This window comes from Melozone crissalis, unplaced genomic scaffold (assembly GCF_028551555.1).
Source record: "Melozone crissalis strain CALT ecotype California unplaced genomic scaffold, PUWL_Pcris_2 ptg000004l_1, whole genome shotgun sequence".
Classification (NCBI taxonomy): domain Eukaryota; kingdom Metazoa; phylum Chordata; class Aves; order Passeriformes; family Passerellidae; genus Melozone; species Melozone crissalis.
Window position 1 is genome coordinate 12,114,513 of NW_026535782.1, and position 26,154 is coordinate 12,140,666.

The 26,154-nt window shown below is 41.2% G+C and overlaps 2 protein-coding genes across 3 annotated transcripts in view; both read right to left on the bottom strand.

Moving 5' to 3' along the window:
- MAPK12 (mitogen-activated protein kinase 12) overlaps positions 1–16,162 on the bottom strand; it is a 30,349-nt gene extending 14,187 nt beyond the window's left edge. Inside the window, exons 1-4 of the mRNA XM_054272393.1 lie at positions 15,980–16,162; positions 15,106–15,235; positions 5,622–5,680; positions 4,210–4,321 (exon numbers count right to left, since the gene is read on the bottom strand). Coding sequence (XP_054128368.1) covers positions 4,210–4,321; positions 5,622–5,680; positions 15,106–15,235; positions 15,980–16,095 — 417 coding nt within the window. The 5' untranslated portion in view covers positions 16,096–16,162. The remainder of the gene's footprint in view (positions 1–4,209; positions 4,322–5,621; positions 5,681–15,105; positions 15,236–15,979) is intronic.
- A 7,213-nt stretch (positions 16,163–23,375) lies between these two features.
- The window catches only part of MAPK11 (mitogen-activated protein kinase 11), a 54,424-nt gene continuing 51,645 nt past the window's right edge, over positions 23,376–26,154 (bottom strand). For both annotated transcript variants that reach the window (XM_054272382.1, XM_054272371.1), the window contains one exon: positions 23,376–24,837. In XM_054272382.1, coding sequence (XP_054128357.1) covers positions 24,764–24,837 — 74 coding nt within the window. In that variant the 3' untranslated portion in view covers positions 23,376–24,763. The remainder of the gene's footprint in view (positions 24,838–26,154) is intronic.

Below are 26,154 nucleotides of genomic sequence, written 5' to 3' on the forward strand. Positions count from 1 at the left end.
AAACCCCCTCAGCATAGACTCCATCAAAGTTAAAAGGTGAAAAACAAAGTCATCATACAAAGGAGAGGCTAAGCTTGAGAAGCTGAATGAGTTTTACCACAAAGATCTACAGTGGCATTCTCCCCCTTCCCAGGTGTTGCAAGCATTTTTCCCTTATAATGCCTCTACTGAGTTGTAGCTAAGTGTATGTATGTTTGTTCCCCATGCCCAGCCAAAAAAGCAATCCAAGTAAACACAGATGGGCTGTCTTTAACCCAGATACAGCAGACCTTAAAAAGTACAAGACTTTCATGAAAAACTTGGCTAACCCTTTCTTAAACAGCTAATTTACTGATATCTGTAAAAGAATAAACAAATTACTGACTCATTTTCTTTCTTGTCTGCATGTTAGCAACACTACTTTCAGCTTAACATACTTTCTAGCACAGACAGGGCTACAAGAATGTGCCTCAACACTAGACCATTCCTATTTCATAAAAATATTTTCAGCTAGGTGTGTACTTCTGGCTCAAATGGTTCAATGAGAATCCAACATTTAATGGAACAGATACAGGAAAGATTGTTCTTCAGAGTTTGCTGTGTAATAAGAGATGACAGAACAGTCTAGTAGTGAAATAATATTTTATTTCCTGCTGGTAATTTTGAGGTAAGTACAGTTTTAAAAACATGGGGTAAGAAACTATTCAGGTAAACCACTTCTTACAGAAGATCTATCACAGTTACTATCTCAGCATCCCTGCTGGTAGCTGTTGCCATGTAACTGCTTTTATTTTTATGTTCCTCCCACAGGAGACACTCCTTCATGAACTCTTTCAGCATGTGTTCTTCACACGGGATGCAGTCCTTCAGGAGTGGACTGCTCCAGTGTGGGTCCCCCAAGGGCCACAGGTGTCACCACTAAACCTGCCAGGAGCTGCTTCAGCACTGGCTCTTCATTTAGGCCACATCCCTGGGCCTCAGCATGGGGAGCCATGGCTGCTGTGTGGATATCTGCTCTGTTGTGGTCCTCCATGGGTTGCAGAGGAGCAACCTGTGCCACCATGGTCTTCATGGCCTGCAGGGAAATCTCTACTCCAGCACCTGTAGCATCTTCTCTCCCTCTTTCCCCACTGACACTGGTGCCTGCAGGGCTGCTTCACATTTTCTCACTCCCCTCTCACAGCTGCTGCCAACATTTTTTTAGCCCTCCTTAAATGTATTACCATGCCATGATCATTGCTGATGGGCTCAGCTTTAGCCAGCAGTGGGTCTGCTTTGCAGCCAGCTGGAACTTTGTTCAACAAGGAGGCAGTTCCTGGTGTCTTCTCACAGCAGCCACCCTGCAGCCTTCACTAACAAACAAACCTTGCCACAAACCTGCCCAATATATCCTCATAAATTCCTGCTCTGTTTTCTTCCCATGTATGTCAACCACACACAGTTGCTCCCCATTTGTCTTCCACATTTACTGATCCAACAGACTTCAGCATCAGCCTTTGGGGCCACAAGCTCTGCTCTGCTGGCCTCTGTCACAGAGTGACTGTCACTAGGCCAAGATGTTTCTAAGCCATTTCACCAGAATTAAATTAATTATTCATCCTTTCCACTACACTCAACCTAAGCTAATTCTTTACAGTTCACATATGCCTGTAAAGTCAGCACAAATGCTGTTTTTCATCCCTGGTGAATAGCATGCCTCTCCTGGAAATCTGCTTCCCAGACAGTTACCTGCTGGAACTTAAACAGACCACTCCATTCACACAGTCCTCCAGACAACACTTATTAGGACATGGCTTTGTGACTAGGGAACTAATCACAGAACTGAAATCGTAACTCCACATTCAGAATCCAGGTTAGAGGTGATATTTCCTCCAGTTTAAATAAAACAAATTTCCCCAAACCTGGCTTTAGTTTACCTGACTTGAGGTTCCTATATTTGTAACATGGGAACTGTAGCACCTAAATGCACAACTATAAACACAAAAGATAATTACTTAGCACATATAAAAGGCTATGTGAACAAAAATCTACTAAAATAAGAACACAAAATCCAGGGTAGGGTCAAAGAGAAATCAATAATGCAGGACTCAACAAGAAAATGTATTTATTACGGTTTTTAATGGGAGTAAAACAATTTACTTGCCCTTCTGTATCTGTTCAGTGCTGAGGGACAACAGAATCATGGTTATGCTGCTCCTGATGTCATTGTCCAGGCACAGCAAGCTGTGCTGCTGTTTAATTATTTTTTAAGTGTTTGGCAATGCAAGCATAGCAATGAATCCACATCCTGACGGAAGTGCCAGACATTCCTGTATCAAAATCAGGTCTGTATTTCCACTGCACAAGCACACCCCTACACTGACCTCACTTGCCTGTACAAGTACAGAGCAAATTTCTGCCCATACACTGTGTGGTTACAGGACCATAAAACCAAAACTGTACAGTGCCAGCAGCAGCCAAGGAATCACATTCCATTTAAGACAGTGCCATTCCATAGCCTCCTTAAGTGTCTCCAGAGCAGCAAAGAGAATTAAACAGCCTTTACTGCAGGAGAGCCTGGACAAAGCCTGCAGACCTAGGTCAAGGTTTTTCTTCTCTTGGAATTGCATCACCAAAAGAAAGAAGTAGTAAACCCAAAGGTAAACACAGTAATTTAAGAACTGTAGTACCAGTATGGACCAAGAATCATTTTCCCATCACATTAATATAGGTTATAGATAAAAAAGGGAGCTTAAGGAATCTTCTTTTTGTGTTGTAAGACCATGAACTTCTACATGCAAACTGTGAGCAAAAACAAAACTAGGGAGAACACAAGCAATTGCACCAGGGGCATGAAAAAGTCAAGGTACTCAATGCCTTCTTTTCATCCATCTTTACTGGTACTATTTATCATATCATAGGTCCCTGAAATTGCTGGAAAAATCTTGAGAAAGGAAGATTTAACCCTCAATGGAGGAGGATCAGATAAGGAATATCTGAACAAACACAAATTTAACTTTTAAACAAACAGCCTGATGGGATGCACCCATGAATTCTAAGAGACGCTGGCCAATGTCATCAGGAGTCCACTTAATAGTATGTGAAAGGTCACGGTGATCAGGAGATGTTCCTTATGATTGCAAGAAAGCAAATATTGCTCATGTCTTCAAAAGGGTATTGAAGAAGGGGATCAAGAAAGGCCAGTCAGCCACACCTCACTCTCTGGGAATGTGATAAGCAAGTAATTCTGGAAACAATTTCCAAAAATTACAAGGACAAAGAACTGATTGGCAGTAGTCAACATGGATTTACAGAAGAAAATCACGCTTGACAGCCTGTTAGCCCTCTGTGATAAGACAACTGGACTGGTGGATGACAGGAGGGCAGACAGTGTTGTTTACCTTGTCTCTTGCAAGGCTTTTGAAGCCCTCATAACACCCTGAGAGACAGTGGAAGTAGGAGCTGGATTAATGGACAGTGACTGAGCTGCCAGGATCAAAGCTGACTGAACTGCCTGGATCAAAGAGCTGTGATCAGTGGCAGAAGTCCAGCTGGAGGCCCATCACCAGCACTGCCCCCTTAGGGATGGTACTGAAGTCAGTGCTGTTTATCATTTTCATTACTGACCTGGATGATGGGACAGAGGGCTCCCTCAGCAAATGATAAAGAACTGACAATAAAGTTGACACACCAGATGACTGTGTTGCCACTTAGTGAGACCTCCCCAAACCAATAAATGGGCTCACAGGAACCCACCAAAGTTCAACAAAATCCTGGGAGAGAATAATGCCATGCACCCCACAAGGCTGGAGATTGACCAGCTTGGCAGAAAAGGACCTGTGTCCCTGCACCAAAGACAACCAAAAGCCTCATGCATTGGGCAGAGGATTGCCAGCACCTTGAAGATGATCCTTCCCCTTTTCTCAGCTCTGGTGAGACACATCTGGAGTGCTGTGCTCAGCTATGGGCTTTCCAGTTAAAGAGAGACACTGAAACAAGCTTAATAATGATGACTATGGGACTGGAGCACCTTATGTAAGATAAGAAACTAAGAGAGACAGGATTCTTCAGCTGTAAAATTATACTTTATATAATAAATGAATATAATGATTTTAATTTAGTATATAATTTTTACTATACTAGGTGAGATAAATTTTATCCTGCTATTAAATTATAAGTACTTATAGTTCTCCATAACAGTTTACTAGGAAAAAAACCTGTGAAATCAAAATAGTAGTACAACTGGCAAACCTTTAAGCCTTTCAACATCTGATACACCAGGAACTGGATTCGATCTTCAGTTAATTTCTCGTGCTTCATTATCTTACTCAAGTCTGTTCCCATAAATGGCATAACGAGGTAGCTTAAAACAAAACAAAACAAAAATAGAAAGAAAACCAAACAGATTAACTTGATTAACTTTGTCATGTAAAGCATTATTGTATGTTATAGTTCAATTACAATATTAAATTACAGATCATTCCATTTACCAAACAATTCATCCTCCCACCCTCCAAGCCTATCTGTTTTTAGCTGATTGTCTTAAAGAGTTATTGCCCAGTTCTGTCACTGATTATGGAAATTTGCTAGTTATAGAACTAGCTTAGAAAGAAACTAACCAAAAGCCTCATGATATTTCAAAGACAGCTACACAAAAAACTAAGACATTCATGCAAGGCAATGTACCTCACAGTCATGACTGAGCAGCACAGCCACTGAACTACAATATCTGGAGGATGATTTTAGGGTCTCATTTCAAACACAGTGCTTCAATGCTCATCATGTACATGTGCACTCTATTACATATGCATATTACATATGCTGTGTAAAATGCCAGCACAGTAGACAATATGGACAACATTCATTTTGGCTCAACAATCAATATGAACACATGCTCCATGTTTTCTGTACTTCATTTTCTACATTTTTCTGTCAGATAGCTTTCTTTGTTAACATATAAATACACAAGGTTGTTTAGGAAACATAGATACACTAGATGAAATCCAGAACAGTTCTACTAACACAGGAAACCTGCATTAAACCCTAAAGGATTTCTGGGCACTGCTTCTCTAGCAACTCTAATTCACCAGAATTGTAGCAGTAAACAAATAAAACAGCAGACATGTTAAACATCTTGTGTTTGAGAAGCCACCAAAAGGCCAGGGAGATGTGGTAGAAGCAACCTGTGTCAGCTGCTGTTTGGACCACTGACTGGGAAAACAGTCACAGGGCACAACAGACCACAATGCAGATAAACACCAAAAAACTCAGCAGCACCAGCACTTTTAACTGATCCTTGAATTTGGATGGATCCCACTGAGACATGCCACATAGTGGGAGTAATTTTTAGCCTACTGGATTGGGTTAAGAATTGCCCTACCATTTAAGCAATCTGGGCCTTCGGGTAAGAAATCAGGATTTGTAAGGTGGATTAGGGGATTCACTAAACTGCCATTTATTAAGGGCTGAAAGACAGGAAACTGGTTCTAATGACAATCTGAGAACTCCAGCCCACCAAAGCTGCATGTAAGAGTTATATTAAGATGAAACTCAGAAAGAAAAGTCCATGAAGCAATAATTTTGAAATTCTCTATTTGAGAAGCAACACCATTTCATCCCACACAAACAACAATGCTCTGCTCCAAAAACAACTTGGAACTTACAAGTCATTAAACTTCTCCAGTGTTACATCTGGTGTGAACACATCCAAAATTCCAATGACCTAAAAAAAAAAGAATAGAAAAAAATTAATGGCTGATTTGACACAATAAAGCCTAAATCACCTAATAAGTGGAAAAATATAATCTAAAACACATTGAGACATTAACTATAGGCATAAACATGGCAGAAAGAATACCTAAAGTAGTGCCAGGATTTGTTATGTGTTAGATTTTATAACTCAGATGGCAGTTTTACCCTATGACAAAAAAATATAAGAAGTACCTACTGGAACTAAAAGTTCGGAGGCTAACAGTTTTATGTAAGAGGAGACAGTACTTTATCACTTTAAATACTGACATGCTGAAAATAAACCAGAAAAATCAGACTATAATATGAAGCACTTGTAAGTGCTCTCCACCTAGCTGGGCCTGCTGCTTATCAATGAAGAGCACTTTAAACATCTTCCAATTTCAGTAACAGGGTAATTTAGGTACATAGACTACAATAGCTTCTTGGAAGCACAAAGAAGAAACCAGAATGAAGCTGGTTTTATTGAGAAAAAATTAGCAAGAACTTTATATGATTTACTGTGGCTTATACCTCAGGTTCTCCAGAGGTTTTTATGTCAAACAAAAGCATCCTATCACTGAACAGAGAAATAATAATCCAGTAAAATGGATTTTCCACCACAGCTTTTCCTATTAGTATGGGTTTTGGGAGAACTATACAAGCTGACTGGGTGCATTACACTAAATACCAATGCTTCTTTCAAGACCACTGAACACCAGAAAATTAAATACACAGAACTCAATGCTCAAAAAGAAGTAGCTGGAGTGATCTAAACCCAGATTTTAGATGCTGCATAATCCAGGCAGTGCCTAAATAACACAGGCTTTTAGAGCTGCCTCTTTTCTACCTCTGCTGCTCATTCATGACCATTTCTGTCTGTTCAGAGGAAGACTTCCAAGCCTCAGAGTGCTCATGGTGTTTCCCAGGTGCAGGCTGCTATGTCACAGAATCACAAAGTATTCTGAGCTGGAAGGGACCCACACAGATCACTGAGTACAACTCTTATGTGAATGGCCTGTGTGGGGACTGAACCCACAACTTTGCTGCTCTTAGCAACATGAGGCTGTGCAGGACTTTGCCAGAAACAAGCTAAAAGACTAATAAGCTTTGTAACCCTGTTCAACCCTATCTTTGTGGCCATACAGACATTAGGTCACACATCAAGAACAGTCATCCAAATCAGACATATTCTTAAATAAGTGAAAATAAAGAGAAGTATGAGCAGAAATGGAGGGGGGAAATGCAAGAAAATGACACCTTCCTTTATTTAAAGCTTTAAATGCCCAACCATGATGAAATCCTTACTGCGCATATTTTTACTCTTCCCACATTAAGGGCAGACTACTACAGTTAGACTGGATATTGACAAAATGAAGAAGGTAGAAAAGCTAATAAAGATGAAGGCAGAAAATTATAACTCCCTTTCTCTGCGCATATATCTTTGAAAAAAAAGTCACTAATAATATTTACTTGGGACTGTTATATGAAACTAATTAAAGAAGAATAAGTACTATAAAATAATAATTAAACCCACAGAGGATGGGGTTATTATTTGAAGTAATACCACTAGTGCTAACATTACAATAAGAATTTTCTTTTTTATCAGTTTTATATAAGGTTTTCCTTTTCTCTGTGGAGGTAGTGAGAGAAAGGAGGAGGATGGAATTACAAAGACATACTTTGCAACAGTGGAGCATAATGCAGCCCTACAGGCATTTCCTAAGGCAGTGTGTGTATGCAAACACACAACCAGAAAAGTTGTGTGCTCTCTTCAGATGTACATATATGAAGAAGGAAGTAAACATTTTAGCAGTAATCTTATTTAATATGCATCTTCCTTTACCAAGCTCCATGTTCTCAAAAGTCTTGCTTGTTCTCCTTAGCAAGTATTTCCATGCCCTCATACACCTAAGCAAGAACCACAAGAAAATAAATCCCACCACATTTGAATGTAGCAGTGAAAGACACTGGGACACCACAATGAGAAGAAGGGACACAGAGGAGGATGAAATAATGTGGCTGCTCTATCTCATGCATCTGGGCACCAAGGCATTATCAGGCACCCCCTGTGGAATACAGGAGCATGAAGAACACATTTCCATGCAGAACAACCAGCCCCAAAACACACTAATGAAGTTCACTAACATCCTAATGTGTATCCATTCAAGTACACAGAGCTCCTGGTACTTAATGCTGCCTGATGTGCATTACTGCTGAGAAGGCTGCAAACTTACAGAGACAAACCTACCACTGCTGCAAATCCTCTACAGTGAATGAAGCCACCAAGAACAATGCTCAGCTCCCAAAGAAGGGAATTTGAAATAATGAGCTAGAAAACTCTTTAAATATGCTAAGGATTTCAGAATACTTCTCTTCCTCTACAAACCAGGTTTTCTAAAAATCCTGAAATCCATGTTAGTGTCCAAAATGGTAAGACATACTAATAGTGAATCAATTTTAAAATATAGTGAAGGACCCATTTCCTTTTCCTCAGTGATTTTTATTTAATAGTTGTGGTTTGGGATTATTTTCCTGTACTGGAGCAGAGTCATTCATATTTCCATTTAGGCCAGAGGTTTTTGCAGCTATATTAAGCACAAGGAAATATGTGATAAAAGAAATCCTCTGAGGAAGATACAACTCCAGCTACTTGTTCAGGAAAAGGAAAAGAAACAGACAAAGTGTAGTCAACTCCCTCCTTTATAATATGATGGAAAATTCTGCTTCTGTTTGAAATCTCTCAATTAAAGACAGCATTTGTAAAGAACTTTATGATGTTCCAGCACTAAAGCAAGCCACCATAAACAATCACAGGAATAATTTATTTTTTCAGAGTGTTGACTATATGAAATGTACCAGAGATATCTGTGAAACCTTCTATAAATGTATTTTTGGTGTAAATCAGCACAGTTACTGATGCTATCAGAGCTGGAAGCTCAGCTGAGGAATGAACCCAGTACACTCTGCAATGGCAATGAAAAGGATCTGTGGAAATCAGCAGCAGTGCTGCCTTTTCAGGGTCTTATTTTTACCCCAACTAACTTGCCAAGAGGCAATTTCTCCCACAAAGAATGCAGCTACTGTACATTTGACTGAAAAATAACCTCAATTTCCTCAGCCTGCACTGAAGTACTTTAACAGCTTTTATCTCAAGGACAGGGTGTAATACTGCATCACTTCCACAGAACTACAGATTGGTTTGGCTTGGAAGGGACCTTTAAGCTCATGTAGTTCTAAACCCTTACTATGGGCAGGGACACTTTCCACCAGACCAGGCTGCCCAAAGCCCCATTCAACCCAGCCTTGGATGCTTCCAGGGATGAAGCATTCACATCTTCTTTGAACACCCTGTGCCAGTGCCTCATGACCCTCACAGTAAAGAATTTCTTCCTTATGTCCAATCTAAATCTACCCTCTTTCAGTTTAAACTATTGCTCCTTGTCCTGTCTTATAAAAAGCTCCTCTCCATCTCTCTTGTAGCCCTCCTTGTGTACTGGAAGGCTGCTCTAAGGTCCCTCCAGAGCCTTCTCTTCTCCAGGCAGAACAACTCCAACCTTCCCAGCCTGTCTTCAAAAGAGAGATGTTGCATCTTCCTGAAGCAAAAACCCACAAAACTACCCATCTCCTGGTCTAACTTGTTTTCCAAAGGTATGCTTTCACCCCAAAATATTTACTCTGAAGCCAGTGGGGAGTGGGTAGCAGCATCTCCAGCCTTTCTTAGCCCTACTGTGTGTGTCCTCTGACCACATTCACCAACTTTACTGTTGTTAACAAATAGCAGGTTCACATTGGTATGGTGGTTTCTGCCCTTCCCTTCTCAGCTGCCTTCTTTTCCAAACACCATTCCAACAGCAGAGCACAATGGTGAACAGCTCCTTACCTCTGCCTTCCCCTGTACTTTGTATTGGATTACTTCTATTCAAGGACTGACCCATTTCATTTCTGTAAAAGACAGTTTCTGATGTAAGCAGCAGTACATCAAAAGACCTGAATCTAGTATAAATTAATAAGTAATGTTGGTTATGTGTCTCATGCAGTAAGTGCTGCTTTCTCCAGCAGATGTTATGCATGAAAACACAGTGAAGTTGAGTGGCTTTAGCATTCAGGCTAAACATGCAAGTACATTTCTTAAGAGAGAGCCTTGCTGAACTACATATTATGTCACATTAAATTTTCTGCAGGATTAACTTCACATTTCTGCGCTGTTCTCATTATGGGCATCCTTTTACTACACTAAAAACTCCCAGTCTTTTTAAAATTTTTACTATTCATGCCAAGGCTTGTACCACAGTCACCTTTCCTCCTCACAGAGATGAGGGACACCTGGAATACCTCTTTTTCTTTTCTCCTGCCAGCACATTGGCACTCACAAGGCATATCCATGAGCATCACCACACTCTTCCTTCAAAAGATTCATATGTAACACTGGACAGATTCAAATCCTGCAGACAGACTCACCTTCATCTCTAGACTGGATGACAATCAAAAGAGAAAGTTTGGGTTTCAGTGCAGCTTTTCTTATTTTAATTTCATGGAATAAGCTCATCAGTTTGCTTTACCAGAACCCAAGGCTGGGTGTGAATAAATGGCTATCAGCTGAAGCCCAGCCTACATACAGCAACTATTAGTCAAGTTAGGGAAATAGGCAGAAAAACAACAGATATCCCTATGCTGATTTATTGACTTTGGAGTATCAAAATAAAATTAATCCAGTGTCCCGTTAGCTCCCTAGATGTGCTTTCAGCCTGCAGAAAGGCGGACAGGAGCGTTTCTCCCTTACAAATTTTTGACAGCAATGAACTGTCCAGTTATAACTGTGTTTTTGCTTTCATAAGGACCAATAAGGATACTTGCCATTTCCAGACAGGAAATATATGCACTTTACTGGCATATATGTACCCAAAGAATGTGAGTTTTTAGCTGGTGCAGTCCTGCAGGACTTGCTGCAGGAAACCTCTTCTAACAGAGTGAGCACACTCATCCATTAAGGCATCACTCATCTACAACTCCCTTGTTGGTCTGATTTTGTGCACTGCAGATGCTGCTGCTTTCCTCTGCTCATGTCAAGCTAGATGAACTGCAAAAGGCGACAGATTTAAGATTTTTCTCAGGCAAGAACACAGCGTGACTAACTATTTTCTCTGGAACTAATTCCTTCTCTGGTTGACACTCCGTAGGTGAAAATAAAAAGCTCAATATTTTGTTTTAAATAACAAAGAAAACAGAATTAAAAAGCAGTCAACCTAAAAGCGGATCATCCTCAGAAATGTAATTGTAGAGAGACAGACAATTTGGTGTCTGTTGGATATCCAATTCCTTCCAAAGGGGGAAAAAAAGCTACATGCTTCTCATAATGCAAAACACACACTGGTCTTCAGATGTGGGGATACACCAGAGAATAATTTCCACCCTGAGCAATGAATGAGAGCATAATATAGAGTACCTTTAAACAAATACTGCACTGGTCTCTTACATACAGAGTTTCCAGGAAGGGAAAACATCTGTAGAATATTAACTGACCCAAGAAATGTTTAATGGGCATTTGTCAGAAATGTTACTCCAGAAACACATTCAGACTAACTCATAGAACTGTGTCAGAATTCAATGTGGGCGAATATATGCACACACAGGTACACACACATGCACAAATGCCACACTTTAATAAAATCCACGCTGCTCTGACACGAGCCACCAGTATAAGCCATTGCTCTTCTCTTCCTCTCTCCAGTGCCATCTCCCCTTGCCAGCTATTCTATATTCCTGCTTAAAAATTTCTCTTAACAACCTGGAGGTGAGGAGAGCACCAGGGCTGGAGCACTGCAAACAACTGTGCACTTGTTTCAACAAAAGCAGTATCAAGGTAACACAATCCAAGCATGTGAGAAAATCCAAGTTATTTGCCAAAAGAAACTAAAGGTTCTGCACCTCCACTTGTCTGGGTTTCACTCTGCATACACAGACATCTCCATTAACTGCAGAAGAATACACAAATACAGAGCTATGCAAATGTTTGAGAGCTAAAGCCAGGATCAAAGTTAGCACACTAGCCATATTTTCACTGCTTTTGGTTTTAAGCCAGAGCCATAATAGGTAAATTTTAAAGTTCCTATTCAAATGAATTTTGGACAGAAATACAGAACAGAAGCAGCACTACTGAAAAATAGTTCCTAAAGGTAAAAAGACCATTCCTCTGTACAAGATTCAGCAGATGTGAAAGAAATAATCAAGAGCTGGTAAGGCTGTATGGGGAGGAATACTACAAACTAGCATGATTAAATGAAGGAGAAAAACAGCCCCAAGAAGAGCTTTCTTCATTCTGCCTTAGCTGTGGTTATTCCTCATTTCCATACCATGCCCTTCCACATGCCAGCTATCACAGAGTGATCCAGCAGCTTATCCCACTGGAAACAAACTTTTCTTTTTGGCAATGTCTAAGGAATTGATCTGTGTTAGGCTGCTTCTTTAGTAGTATAAACAGCTTACAGCTTATGAAGTTTGGGAAACATCCTGTGCCCTCTCAAATTAAAAGGCCTACCCCAAAAAAACAAACCAAAAAAAACCCGGCAGCATACCAGTGCCATTAACTGATTTACCTCTCACAGACAAGTCCCATCCCCTTCACACACAGCCTCTGTCCCTTGGCCCTCAACCCTCCTTTGGACTTGTTTGCAAAGGGCTGATGAGAAGCCCCATGTGATCAAGTCTGCAGGGTTTACACAGGAAGATTCCTCACTACATGGTCTCCACAGAAATATGCCTCACTACATTTACTTGAGATTTACTTCAGAGACTTTAGGGAGAGCAAAGGTCTAATGAAAGATGGTGCAACCAGCCAGCTCCTCCTGAAAATCCCTGAACAGACAAGCAAATTGACCTGTGACTTAGCGTCCCTACAAAGTAAAATACAAATCCAATAAAATTTGGTATAATTACTCCTGTATTTGCTTTTGCAGGACTTCTGGTCATCCTACAACCATTCTGCATAAAAAATATGAGCATATTTCTCAAACAGGATATAATGGAGTCCATCTAGGGTATTAAGCAGTAGTTTTACTCCATTTTTCTTCACTGACACGCTGATGAATTATATCCATGAAATACAGGTTTAATGGGATCTTCTGCTATCTTAATGGAGATAAAAGATGGAGATAAAAGATCAGAGCTGCTATTTTTAACACAATGTGTCAGACCATTACAACTTCTTCCATTATTCTGAATACAGCATAAGGTTAAATAAACTGTGATAATGTATTGCTGCATGCTTAACACAAGAATTCCCTGAAGGCTACGAGGGGCAGAGATGGTTCATTGAGAGGTAATCAGAGTGAAACAAATAAAACATCACACTTCCCATAAAAGCCGACATCAAATTCCTTGTGGTCACAGAAGTAATTTTGAAATAAAAACAGGTAAGAAGAGTGAATTGGATGCAATTTTAACTATCAAATAAACAGAAGAAAGTATTTCCTCAGAGGGTGGTGAGATTCTGGAACAGGTTGCCCAGAGAAGTTGTGGACATCCCATCTCTGGAAGTGTTCAAGGTCAGATTGGATGGGGTTTTGAGCAACCTGGTTTGGTGAAAGGTGTCCCTACCCACAGCAGAAGGGATGGAACTAGATGATTTTTCATATCCTTTTCAATGCAAGCCATTCTGTGCTTCTATGTTTCTATGAAATATGCAAAAAGAAGCCCTTTGACAGAATGGTTGTGGGTCCAAGGGATCAGGCTGAAAATCATGATGAGGAGCAATACTGCCATTCTGGTTTAATTTTGGATGGGTCAAGCAGCTAAAGGAGTCCCCTTGAGATCAGCTCAGGGACTGAAAATCCTGAGGCATTGCTGCTGCTTCTAATTCACCATGGCCAACATGACTGACAAAAGGGAGTGAGGCTGGGGTGGCAGATAGGAATTGTCTTGATGGCTGCACTGCCATGTCAGTCTCATCACAGATGGGTGGAACAGTCAGTTTCTGCTTCCAACCCCTGCAGCATCATTTACTCAGTCTTTGTTCTCTAATGAATAGATGATTTTAACAATTCATGTTAAAACTTCTCCTTAGTACATAAACCACTTCTTTCTGTGGCCCAAATGTTTCCTATGATTGTAAATCATTCTCTTCCTTCATATATATTGATTTGTAACTTGTACAGATTGTGCTCAGGTTCCCCAGTGAGCATTTTCTTCTGGACTCTTTAATTACAAATTGAGCCCACAGTGGAGTTCTAGAGTATTATTCCAAAGGGCATACACTGCATAAAACCTGCTAGGAGTAGAAAATGCTACCCAACAGATTATTCTGGGAAATGGAAGAAAAATAATCTCAAAATTCTGGACACAGTTAGGAGCTTGGCAACTGCACAGGCTGCTCTGCTCCCAAATGTTCAGTAAAGAAAATGCTGAGAGTATTAAAGCCCATACACAGAAGTTTCCTGCAAACATTAACTCTTAAACATATGCAGCAGTGGTTATCAGGCAGTTACTTTGAAGTAATCAGACTAAAACAAGTAGATAGTTTCTTAAGCCTACAAAAAGCTCTTTTTCTTTCTGGACTGTCAGGACAGCCCACAAATTATTCTTCAAACAAACCTAGTTGGTACTCACAATATTAGTATTATAATGTTAAATGGCAATGACTAGTTATTGTTATTACCACTTTCTCTCATCCTCGCTTTTGATGTCTCAGTTTTTTGTGAAATGCCTTGAGACTCCATAACAGCTGTTTTTGCACAAACTTCTTTATTTTTTTTCCTAAACTCCTAAGCAGTACTGGGACCATGAATCTTTCTCTCAATCACACTTTCAACACTTCTTTCTACAGCTGTTCTTTCACATTACATGGGAATTATGTGCAGAGTTCTGTTACCTATTCTCTCCTTCACCGTAGAGCAATTTGTTTAGTCATTTGTGGACTTTTCCTGTTTCCCATTTATATCAGCCTGAAAAGTTCAAATGCTTCATGAACAAAAAAAAAGGAGAAAAATGCTAACCTCTCCTCAAAGATATTCATGTGTGCATCTTCAAGCCAGCTCAGGGGAACCAAAAAAAAAAAGAAAGAAAAGAAAAAAAGATGCTGGTACTTAAGATCCACAGACCTGTGCTCTGTGTTCTCCTGCAACTCACAGGAAGGTAGTAATGGAGACTGTAATTTCTGGTTTTTAATCCCTCTCACTAGCACTGAGCAAATTGCACTGTGGTCCTAACCTTCCCCACCCAATTTTTCCTACGTGGAAATTAAGTGGTGTTTCCCACAGGATATTCTAGTTTGTGTGAACTGATGTTTGTAGGACAGGCAGACAAAAAAACAGGCTGAAAGATTTCAGAATTCCATTCAGCTACACATGTGCCTTGTCCAAATGTATATATTTTCTTTGATTTAGAGTGCCTAAGCTGTAGTTTTGAGATAATGACTCAACTCACGTTTTCATGCTTCATGTGTTTCAAGAGGCGCAGCTCTCGGTAAGCTCGTTTGGCAAAGAGTTCAGACTGAAACGGGCGGTACAATTTCTTAATGGCCACTTTGGTACCACTTCTTCCATCGACGGCTGAGCTTTAAGGGAAAAGAAAGAGTTTGGTGAGCAAGGACCGAAGCAAGTCGGCAAAGCCCAGCAAACCCGGCCAGCGGCTGCATCCTGCCCCACGCTGCCGGGCCCTCGGGGGGAGACCCCGCCCCAGAGCATCTCTGCCAGCAGCCATCTCACTTCGTTCCTTTAAAAGCCTGCCAGGCTCTGTGATGAAATGTAGACAGTTATCAAAAGCTTTAAAGAGGAACATCTGCGGAGTGGGAAAAAAAAAAATCCCCAAACTAAAAATAAGACAAAAAATCCCACTAAACACCCAAGCCCATCACCAACGCAGAGCCAAACCGAGGGGTCCGCCCTAAGCGCTAAAACACCCCGGGCTTCAGGGACGCCGCCGCTCCGGGGTGCCGCGGCCGGGCTCGGCAGCGGCGGGCAGCGCCCCCGGGCATGGCTGGGGCAGCGCCCCCGGGCACGGCTGGGGCAGCGCCCCCGGGCACGGCTGGGGCAGCGCTGCGAGCTCTGCTCGCTCCAGGCACGGAAGACGCCCGGGTCGGATTCCCCCGGCGGAGCAGCCCGGCCCGGGGCGGCCAGGTGAACAGCGGGGCCGCCCCTCTGCACCCGCGGGGCAGGCGGCACCGGGCGGGGCCAGCCCGGGTCCGGACAACAACCGGGAAAAGTTGGCAGGGAGCGACGCGCCAGAGGGCCGGCCCCGGCAGCATCCCCCGGGCCGGGACAGAGGCCGCCGCCCCCCTCGCCCCCACCGCCCCGCTCACCACACGGCTCCGTAGGCGCCGGACCCCACCGGCTGCAGGTCCCGGTAGCGGTCCCGCACTTCCCAGAGGGTCTTGGTGATCTCCTGCCGGTAGAAGCCATTCTTGGGGGAGGACATGGCGCTGCAGACCCCCGCCGGCTCGCGCCGACAAAGAGCCCGGGCCGGGGGAGCGGGAGCGGCCGGCGCCGCCGAGCCGGGCTGCGCTGAGGGGCCGGGCCTCAGCGAGCGGCGCCGCCCGCGCCCGCCCCGCGGAGCCCCGCCGGCAGCACCGCCCGCCGGCACGGCTCACCCCGGGGTCCGGCACCGACATCCGCACCGGCCCGGACCCTGTCTACCCCCCCAGCCCGGGAGCCTGGGGCTGCGCTCCGCCGAGTCTGGGCGCGAAGGGCGCGGTGTCCCGGCGGCAGCGGCGGAGCGCGCCCGGCCAGGGAGGCAGGTGCCGGGGCTCTCGCTGTCCGAGCGAGCCCTTGCAGTGCGGACCAAACCCCTCCGGCCGGCTCTTCCCCGCCACGGGCCCTCCCTCACGCGGGGCCCGTCTGGCGTTTGTGCTCAGGTTCGGTGAGGTGCCTTCGGCTGCTGCATCGACGTGTTAAAAAGTACGAGAGGCTGCAGCTGGCAGAGCTGGGAGTCCAAACGTGAGCTTTTGTATGGCCTCTGCCCTGCGATGAACAGCTGGAGTCCCCAGATCGTTCCAGGGTCAGACCACAAGTTACAACAATATTTCATAGAGTTAAATAAAAGCCAGCCCACACTTGGTTCAGGTGCTCAGAGCAAGTGTCTTGTGCACGGCTGAAGTGAAGTGGAATGGAACTGTTGCAGCAGCGGCTTGAGCTAGAGTACAGACAAGAGCAACTTTCTCAGTAGCTGTGTAGTAAATCGGCCTGGGCCAGCAACACGTGTAAGGTGAAGACCTGGTTTAAAATATGAATTATGCATTCTATGTATGAATATAATTAAAGTTCTTGTCCTTCAGGGTCTGGCACAGCCTTTGTTTTGTTTGATTTCACCCCTGAGCAATGTTGCTATGGTTAGATAATTCAGATTTGCTGCCACTAGAGTTCAGTTTGTGGTTTAGCTCTAAAGGGGCAATCTGGACAAGTTTCATGGCTCCCAATGCCATTTTGGTAGCTGCCACGGGCCCAGCCCTTTTGGTGCCTGACTCCCAAATGTGGAAGCGCCGCCCTGCCCTTGCTCCTCCTGGGGTACAGAACAGCACAACCTTCCAGCTGCCAGCCCTGTGTTCAGCTCTGCTCTCCACTGACCTGTTCCAATCGCTGGTTTAGTGAGGATGGAGAGCAACCTTCTGGCATTTAGCAGTTAACATGAGGCTTGTGAGAAGTGTCAGATTAATAGCAGATGTTTACTTTTAAGAATCCATTGCCCCAGGAGATTATTTTTTAATTTCTGACATCCCTTCTATGCTGTCTGCCATTCAGATATTGGTGGTGTGATACGTGGTACAGGTAAGGTGAAGGATACAACAGCTTTCTCTCATTTTGAACTAATCCATTAGTTAAATGACTTTTAATTACCATTATATATGTTTCTAGTATAGAGAGGATAAGTTCTGCTTCTTATCCCTCACTTACTTTTCCTTTATCCAGTTGTGACTGTATCACTTTTATACTGCTTGCTTTTTATCAAGGCAGAAATTAAATTATTTTGATACAGTAGATAAAAGTACTAATTTAGCATCAAGAGAAGTTCACTCTTGTGCAGAAGCTGAGAATATTACAGAGCAACTTTTAAAAAACATTTTAAATTGACAGAGTTATCCTCTGTTGGTTTTCCCATGTTTTTCCTCCAGTAAGTATTTAGGCATACTTTGCTATAGATGGATGAAGTAGCTGTGTAGGTCAAATGTAAGACCAGCTGGTCATGCATAAAGGAGGTGACCTGGCAAACTTACTGAAAAGACTAGGAAATCAGCACTGTCATAACTTTGTCTAATAAACCATTCAAAATGTCTATGAAGGGAATGAGTCAAGAAACTTGGGTCCATCCACAGCTGGTAGATCTTACAGCAATGTCACAAACTGCAGAGTCTCTGCATCCTGCTAGACTCAGCTGGACACATGGTAATGTGTTTTCCCAAAGACAGTTTGTTGCCAGGGGTCTGATAGATGCTACAGCCATATCTTACTCTGGGCAACATGTGCTTGATAGGATGGATTTAAAAAGAGTGCTATCAGATATTTCTGCTTCTGGCATACATTTATTGTAAAGTTAATAGAAAAAAGGGATCTTCAGATATCATTAACAAAAAATAATAAATGCATTAATAGTGCAAAAATTGCACTTTTCTAATGCTCATCACATAAAGGGAAGATTTAAGAGGTATCAGAATGTGGTGGGTTTTTTTTTAAGAGCCAACTTTTGATGTGCTGGATGGTTGCCATCAGCTGCAAAGCATATGAGGTAGATGAGATGGGTAGAGCATTCTTTCAGTACTCTTTCTAATCCCTCTGATAACTGAGAGCTCAATTTCCCTCCAGCCTGGAAGAGAAGCTTTGGTGCTGGAGCAGAAGCTGTACAAGCAAGCAGTGAGAAATCTAACCATTTCCCTGAGAAATCCTATATGTCTGAAGTCTGGTGAGAGAGTTTGATGGCAAAGCTGCTCACCACAAGCTGCCACTTGGAGATGACAAAATGGCCACAGCCCTGTCTGGAACTGAACTGGAGAGGGGACTGGCACTGATCTCCAGTCCAGGCACTGATAATGCGCAGGAAAGGAGATCATACAAAGTCCTTTGAAGAATCAACAGCTTCCCACCCTTCTGCCTGCTTATATGTCTGTCTTTCATATGATCATTTTATTCTTGATACACTAATTCATATATGAATAATTTGGCTATGTAAAACATACCTTAAATGTCAATAAACATAAAATTTTGCTGAATTGTCAAAAGTTGATTTCTAGAATATTATTATTTTTAAGAAGCTTTCTATATGTCCACCTTCAAAAAATACTCTGTGCCTTACTTGGACCTGTTGCCATGGAGGAAGTAAGTTCATTCTATTTTTTACGACAAGAAGTACAGCTTAAAAATAGTAATTAAAAAAATCTCAATTTTAATCGGAAAATACTCTTGTGCTATTTTGTCTCCACCCTTCCCCAGTGGAGTCACTGCCAACTATTTTGCAACTTTTCTGATTTTGTCTCTCTGCCCAGTGAGCAGGTTGTTTCAGTTCCAGTTTCTGTGACATGTAGCCCTCCTGGGGGCCTTGCCATGGTGCAAGGTCACTAAGCCATCAGCAGAAAGGAATAAATAAATATACACACCTAAGTGCTTTTTCATATTAAAAGATAATTCAAACTATACATTGCATTTTTTCAAGAGGTCAAATGAGAACTTACTAAGTAACTGTGTAGTACTCCATTATCCCTGCTTGCTGGAGGTTGGTGGAGGAAGAGAAGCCAGTTGTAGAGAGTAGTAGACACCTATGTATAAATCGACTACTTTTAACACTCTCTTAGCTTTTTCTCCTCAGAATCCAGCAAAAGATCCTCTCCTACAATAGACTGAAGGAGTTTAATTTTTAAACTATCACAGATTGTTGCAGTGTGAGATGCTATAGTCTACAGAGCAAAAAAACAATTCTTCAAGAGTTTCCCAACCTCAATGCAAAAATCAAATGAAAAGAGCATTAATGGATGCTCTTAATGGATGCTCCATGTTAATGGATATCACTGATGGATAGCTTTACTCATTTGTCACTGCATAGTTGTGCATATCTCCTGTTAAATCACCCAAACCATCATGGCATTCTTTCCCTCATCTTAGCCATCCTTCTCAGTGCTGTCTTCGTTTTCTTTGTTTCCATCACCACCTAATGAGAGAGCTGGGCAGAAGAGGAGTACTGTATGTAATTTTTGCGCAGAACGTAATTTAACTATGGGTTCTTGATTAGAGCAATCAGGCTCTAATATAAAATAGGCATATATTATCTGGGTGTTAATCCACAGGACATAAAGAACAAAGTATTGCTCAGTGGAGGCTGCCAGTTATGGCAGATTTAGTGTATAGTTGTCTCAGAACTGCAGCTGTGATTCAGTGTTACTACTGTGTTCACTATTACTTGCGATTAAATTGGAACCTAAAAGGACTGGCTAAAACCTCTGTGCTACGGTACACATCTTTATATGTGACAATAATTGGAGCTGGGGGACTATGGGAGTGCAAAATGAAGCATTTGTGTGTCTGCAAGATGGAAGCCTAATTGAAGAGTTTTGCTCATTATGTTGAAATTTCTGGTCTAATGGATTAAGTGTCAGATTGGTTGGAAGATCAGTGTTCACACAGAAAACTCACAATATATTTCCTCCTTGTAGTGAAAATGTAGACCCTTTTAGGTGAATCAGTTCAATATTTTATTTTATAGCAGAAAGAAGGGCAGTGGCAGCAACACTAATGTAGCTTTCTAAATCTCTTGGTACTAGTGCCTTAAAACCCCTTACCCAGACTCATAAATTAATGACACTTGGTACTCTCACTTGTGCAAATGTGCTGATTTCTAAGAACCATAAATACTAGCAGCAGTAGCAGCAATGTGTGACAAAAAACCAGCTGCTTTTAAAGCAAAATGAAGTGTTGCTGTTAATTCCTAAGGAGACTGATGTTGTCGAGGTTGAATTCCTTTCTGCTGCTAACAAAAGACATAGTTTACTCCATTTACAGTGAAATTCTCTTTTCATGAGAGCTAAATCTTTACTACTGCTCATCTGTCAGGGATCCTTGGGCCAAGTCAGTAATTTACAGATGTAGCAAAGGATACTTAGGTAATTTGTGCTGGCGGTTCTGTACAGTACTTTTTGGACACATTCATCTTTGACCAGGTCCCAGGAGTGGGGAAAGTGGAGGTCTGTTTTCTTGTTATGATCCAGGAGCACGTGACAGGAAAAAAGGAAGGAAGTAACTTTTGTATTGACTGCTTCCAACCTCTGTCAAAGTTTCTTTTGCTGCCAACATTTTGTCCTTGAAAGGGCTGTTCCCCTCCTGACCCTTAGGGTGAGCTCGCTGTGTCAGATCCTGCAGCACACTGGCCCTCCTTCCCTCTTGCTTTCATCTGGTATACCATATCAAAAAAACCACCAAGAGCACGACCTGGAATTCTGCAACAAAGCTGTCTAAATAATGACTCTACCTATTAAAAATGATGTATTTATTTTAATATATCAGTATTGATTACCTAATTTCCTATTCCCCCCCCTCCCCATAAATTTTTGAATTTATTAGTAACCCTGCTATTTCAGACTCAAGTAGCCACTTTGTATCTTCAGGGTATGGCACATGATATCTTCTAAAACAGTGCTTTTCCTCTAAACTATCCTTGTTTTTTCTTTCCATTGGTCCATTGTAGATTAAGGTTTTTTATTCCTGTCTGCTTTGGCTGTGTCGTATCAATTTCCTGTTGCTGGGTTTCAGTGCTGATGAGGTAAAGAGCTTAAAAAATAAAGTTGCAGATTCTAAAAGTGTTGTGTATACTTAGGCATGTCAAAAGACTGGGATGCATGCAAAAGATTTCCCTTTGGCAAGAACTTTTGATGCCAGTGATGGAAAATTACTAGACTTGGGGTTGCACTAACCCTGATTAGAGTGAGATAATAAATACTAGAAGTGATTTCAATTCACTAGGTGGACGGATAAAAAGGTCTTGTGACTGAAAGCTGAAATTAAATAAATTCAGATTAAAAGTAAATTGCTAACAATGTTGGTAATTGACCAGAGAAAGCCCTTGGACAGCTGTGTCCTGCCCTCAGGAAGCCTGAGCTGCCTCCTCCATGAGCAAAGCCCGGCCCTGCTCCTCCTTCCCCTCTGTGCTTTGCAGGTGGCCAGGGATCAGAGTACCCTGATTTAGTGTGGGCTAAAACCTACCCTGCTCTGCTGAAGCATAAATGCAATGTGTAGGGCACCTGCAAAGGCACAAATGTGCTACTGAAAGTAACAGTGCTGTCAGGAGATTAAACCCCTGTTGTTTAAGCAGAAACCACTACAAGTTTTGCAAATAACATTTGGGCCATGTAATCAATGCCTTTATTAATGACATTTTTAGCAAATACTTTTTTATAAAAGCTTTATATTTACTTTTTGAAATTTACTTTTAAGCCATCTGCCTCACCAAGCCTGACAAAGCCCTCACTCCTCTATATTTACCTCCATCTGCCTGTTTGAGTTGGTAGATAAATGTTTTCTTCCATCTGTGTTCAAATGATAAGCATTGTTAGTGCTAAGCCTCCCACCTTTCTGTCCCATTGGGGTACTGGCTTTCCAATTACCTTCTCCTGTTGTAAACTGATAAAGTTATCAAATTATAGTCTCATGTTGGATTGCCACAAGGGAGCTGGTTACCTACTCTAGAAAAATACTTTAATTATTGGTTTTTGAGGTCTAAATAATTACCTTCATTTTGCACATCTAGGAAAAAGATGTCTGTCTCCCTACTGTTGTTCTTGACATTAAAATGAGATTATTTACAGGTTTTGATGGTAATTCATTAAAAAGGGCTGAGCTATTGTTGCCCATTACTGTCACCTTCGATTAGTTTAAATGCAGCCATGACCATGTTCTTCCTACATAATTTATCTCCTAGAAAAAAACCTGCATCTCTGAATGCCAAAGAAAATATTCAGAGGAAGATTCAGAGTTGCCAGAAGAAATTTTGGAAGCAACATAAAACTTTCTTTCTACCTCAAGTGGCAGAGCTATGGCAACCAGTTTTACCCATCCTTTGAAGCATTTTACAACAGCCACCCTCAGAGCCAGGAAACCACATTTAACAATGAAGGGACAAACCCCATAATAAATTAATTATTGTCGGACACAAAAAGTTGTTGTGAAATCTCTTTACTTCATCTTTGCCCTTCCAACTGAAATGGAGCTGCCAAATAGGCTTGTAAACTCAATATCAAATTTCAGAGAAAATAAAGCACTAAGTTACTTTTAACCGGCAAACAAATAAATTTAAAAAAATGTTTAAGATATGACTGAGTGAACATTTTCATTATGTAGTTAGACAAATAGTTTAAAGATTTAGAACTTTTTCACCTATTTTAGTCAGCATGAAATTCAGTCATTGCATGATCATTACAATCCTCATCCAGCTTCACAGGAAGCCAAAGTAACAATGGCTGACAGCACTTCAACAGAGTCACAAGAAATCCATGCAGGCATTTACTCTCAGATTAACATGCCCTGGGGGAAGCTGAATACAAGTGGCTGCATTTCATTGGATGCAAGTATTGGATAACTGGTCAACATTGCCAAAACAGTCTATCACTTAGTCCATAAATTAGAAACATATTTTCTAGATGGAATGTCTATTTCTATTTTTAAAAAAACCAAAGTTCTTGGACTTGAGTTTTTGTTTTTAAATCTGTTTATTAAGAAAAAGCCTTTCTTTTTACATAGAAAAAATACAGAGGAAAGTAAATGCAGTAGAATCCATTACCTTATATAACTGCTATACAATTGAATATTAACGACAAAGTTTCAGAAAACCTAAATATTATAAAAAGCCACCTCTAAAATAAGACTTTGACAGAGCAAGAACAACACACAAATTAAACATTAAACAGCTGTGAATCACAAGTGTGTACAAAGACACAGCTAACACAATACAAGAGGCCTTGTGCCAAAAGGATATTCCTGTCACAGTATTATGCATATTATGTTCCTGTATACAGTATAATGGAGGAATCAGATAAATTTGAGTCTTTAAAAAATCTCGGTATCTGATGTATCCTGCAATTTTTAAATTTAATTTTCCAAGTTTTCAGAGTCAGAAAATCCTTAAAATTTTGCTTAAAAAGAAACTCCAATGAGAATGCATCAAATTCTTGACTCTCCTTGTTTTGTCATGTCTTCCAATGGCAATTATTTCCAATGACTTTCCCAAGGATTTTGTGAAAAAAAATAAGACAATGTGGAATATTTAATTCAAAGCTGTGAACTGAACTGAGCACTCGTGCACTGCCATCTGTGACAGCCTTTGCTGAAGCTTGCAGAAGTCTACAGAGCTCTGCTGCAGTACCTTCAAGGCACCTTCCTGCAAACCCAGGCAAATTCACCAACAGTCCAGCAATGGCATGGTGAGGAATACACCGGGAAGGAAAACTGTCTCACAAATGGGTATTGTGCAGATTGAAAAATAGATGTGGAAAATAATGAGAACACACACTTGAATGGCAAGAGAAGAGAAAGATTTATTTTTACTGACTTTCAACTGGTGTTAAGATTGCTTGAGAGACATCCAGTACATGTGTAAGACCACCACAGGTATGACTACATATGCATATTCTGTCTATCTCACTACCACGCCCTCTCTTCATAAAGGCACTAACTATAAATAGTACGAAAACAGACAGATAAAATGCCACCAAAAAAAAAAAAAAGATTGCTTGTATGGACTTCTTGTTTATGTTTGTATACATTCATGCTTTAAATGTACAATTTTAAAATTAATTTAAAAGGTCACCTTTATTTTGGCAATACAACTGATAAAATGAAACATGCAGAACACATAGCTTGACAGAACTCAGTGCATAATTTTTTCAGAATGAAGCAGTTCTTTACCAGCCTTTGTGAATTGGGAATACATTCATATTACAAGGCAAAAGACACCCCCACCCAAACCAGACATCTGGCTTCTGTTTAATGCATCTGTTTTTCCACATCTCCTCCAACATCTTTGGATAGTAAAATCTATGTCTGACCACAGGTTAAATTGTATGGTTATATTTTAACAGTCTTCATAGTGCAGCAAGGCAAGACAGAGCTGCCTGTATTCACTGTTCTATCTCCAGGCTGTCCATTTTTAGGTCGGGTGGTTTAAAGCTATTCACTTCTTCATAGGTAAGTTCTGTAGAGGGGGTGTGAGGAAGAGAGAAGAATTAGGTGATATTTTCTCCAAAAGAAAAATATTCCAGACAAAACAGTTCTACAGATACACGTGACCTGTAGTTTGTATTTCCAGCCTCTCTAGTGTCCAGATCCAAAAATAGACTGAATTCACTAGGAATCCTCCTCTTAACCTCAGATTACAAATTAGACTCATAAATACTGTTATTGTACAACATGAATTGTCCCCTTCAACTAATTACTAAAACACACAGGTCCTGAAAGGAAAACACCAATTATGCTGTCAGATGACCTGCCAAAATGCAATACACGACAATGTGTAATGGAAAATGGAAACTTTAGAAGTATCTAGATAGGTTTTAAAATGTACACTTTTAACTGTGGAAAACATTCTTTATCATCTCTCAATCAGTTGCCTTCAATTATATGTCATTTGCAATTCTGTGCTAATTCCTCAGGATCCTCGGAGTTTTTTGGGTTTTTTGGTTTTTTTAATGTTTTACTGTAGCTGACTTAATTTTACGGTACTCTGAAAAAATTTTTCTTTTTGTCTTAGAAGCACGTAACAGCTTTCATCAGCAAATTCTATATTTAACAATAGCTAGAAACATGGTTACTTGCTATGTTACCCGGCTTTAGGAATAACCCTTTATCTTTTCATGCTAACAGTCATGTCCTGTTTTCTGCCTTGGACATTAATGGAATATGTTGTCAGTGGCTACCTCTTTTGTATTTTCTCAAATTAGATGCTGCTTTTTAAGGACTAAATCCTGTTTGCATAGGGCTAACTTCAGGTATTGGCATTACTTCAACTTCTGTTTTCCAAACAGTGATGTTTAAATCATATCAAACTCATGCCTATTAGCTTTTTTATTACGCAACTCTGTCTGAGACAGCTGCTATGCCTCCAAGTGTACCTAGGACTCTAAAAAATATGTAAAAAAATCTTGGTATTGAATCCTGCTTATGCACTGGTTGTGTTGTGCTGGACCACTGTGTACAGTTTCGGTGAGGGATTTCTGTGAAGGAAATTCTGTGTGCAGAACTCCAGGCATTGGAGGATTTGTTAGGTGACTTTGAGTGACTGACTTATGACTATTACATAGAATTACAGGCAGCCAGGGAGCAGCTACAGCTGACTGAACTTGGAGAAGCCAGTGTCCTCACAAATTGCACACCAGGAACTGTATTAGAAATCATTCTTACTGGCTGTGTGGTTTATGTTCATGAAATTCTTTACCCACTTCCCACTGCACCTACCCAGCAGAGATATGTCCTACTGGAGCAACATCTAAGGAGAGAATGTATAGCATTCAAC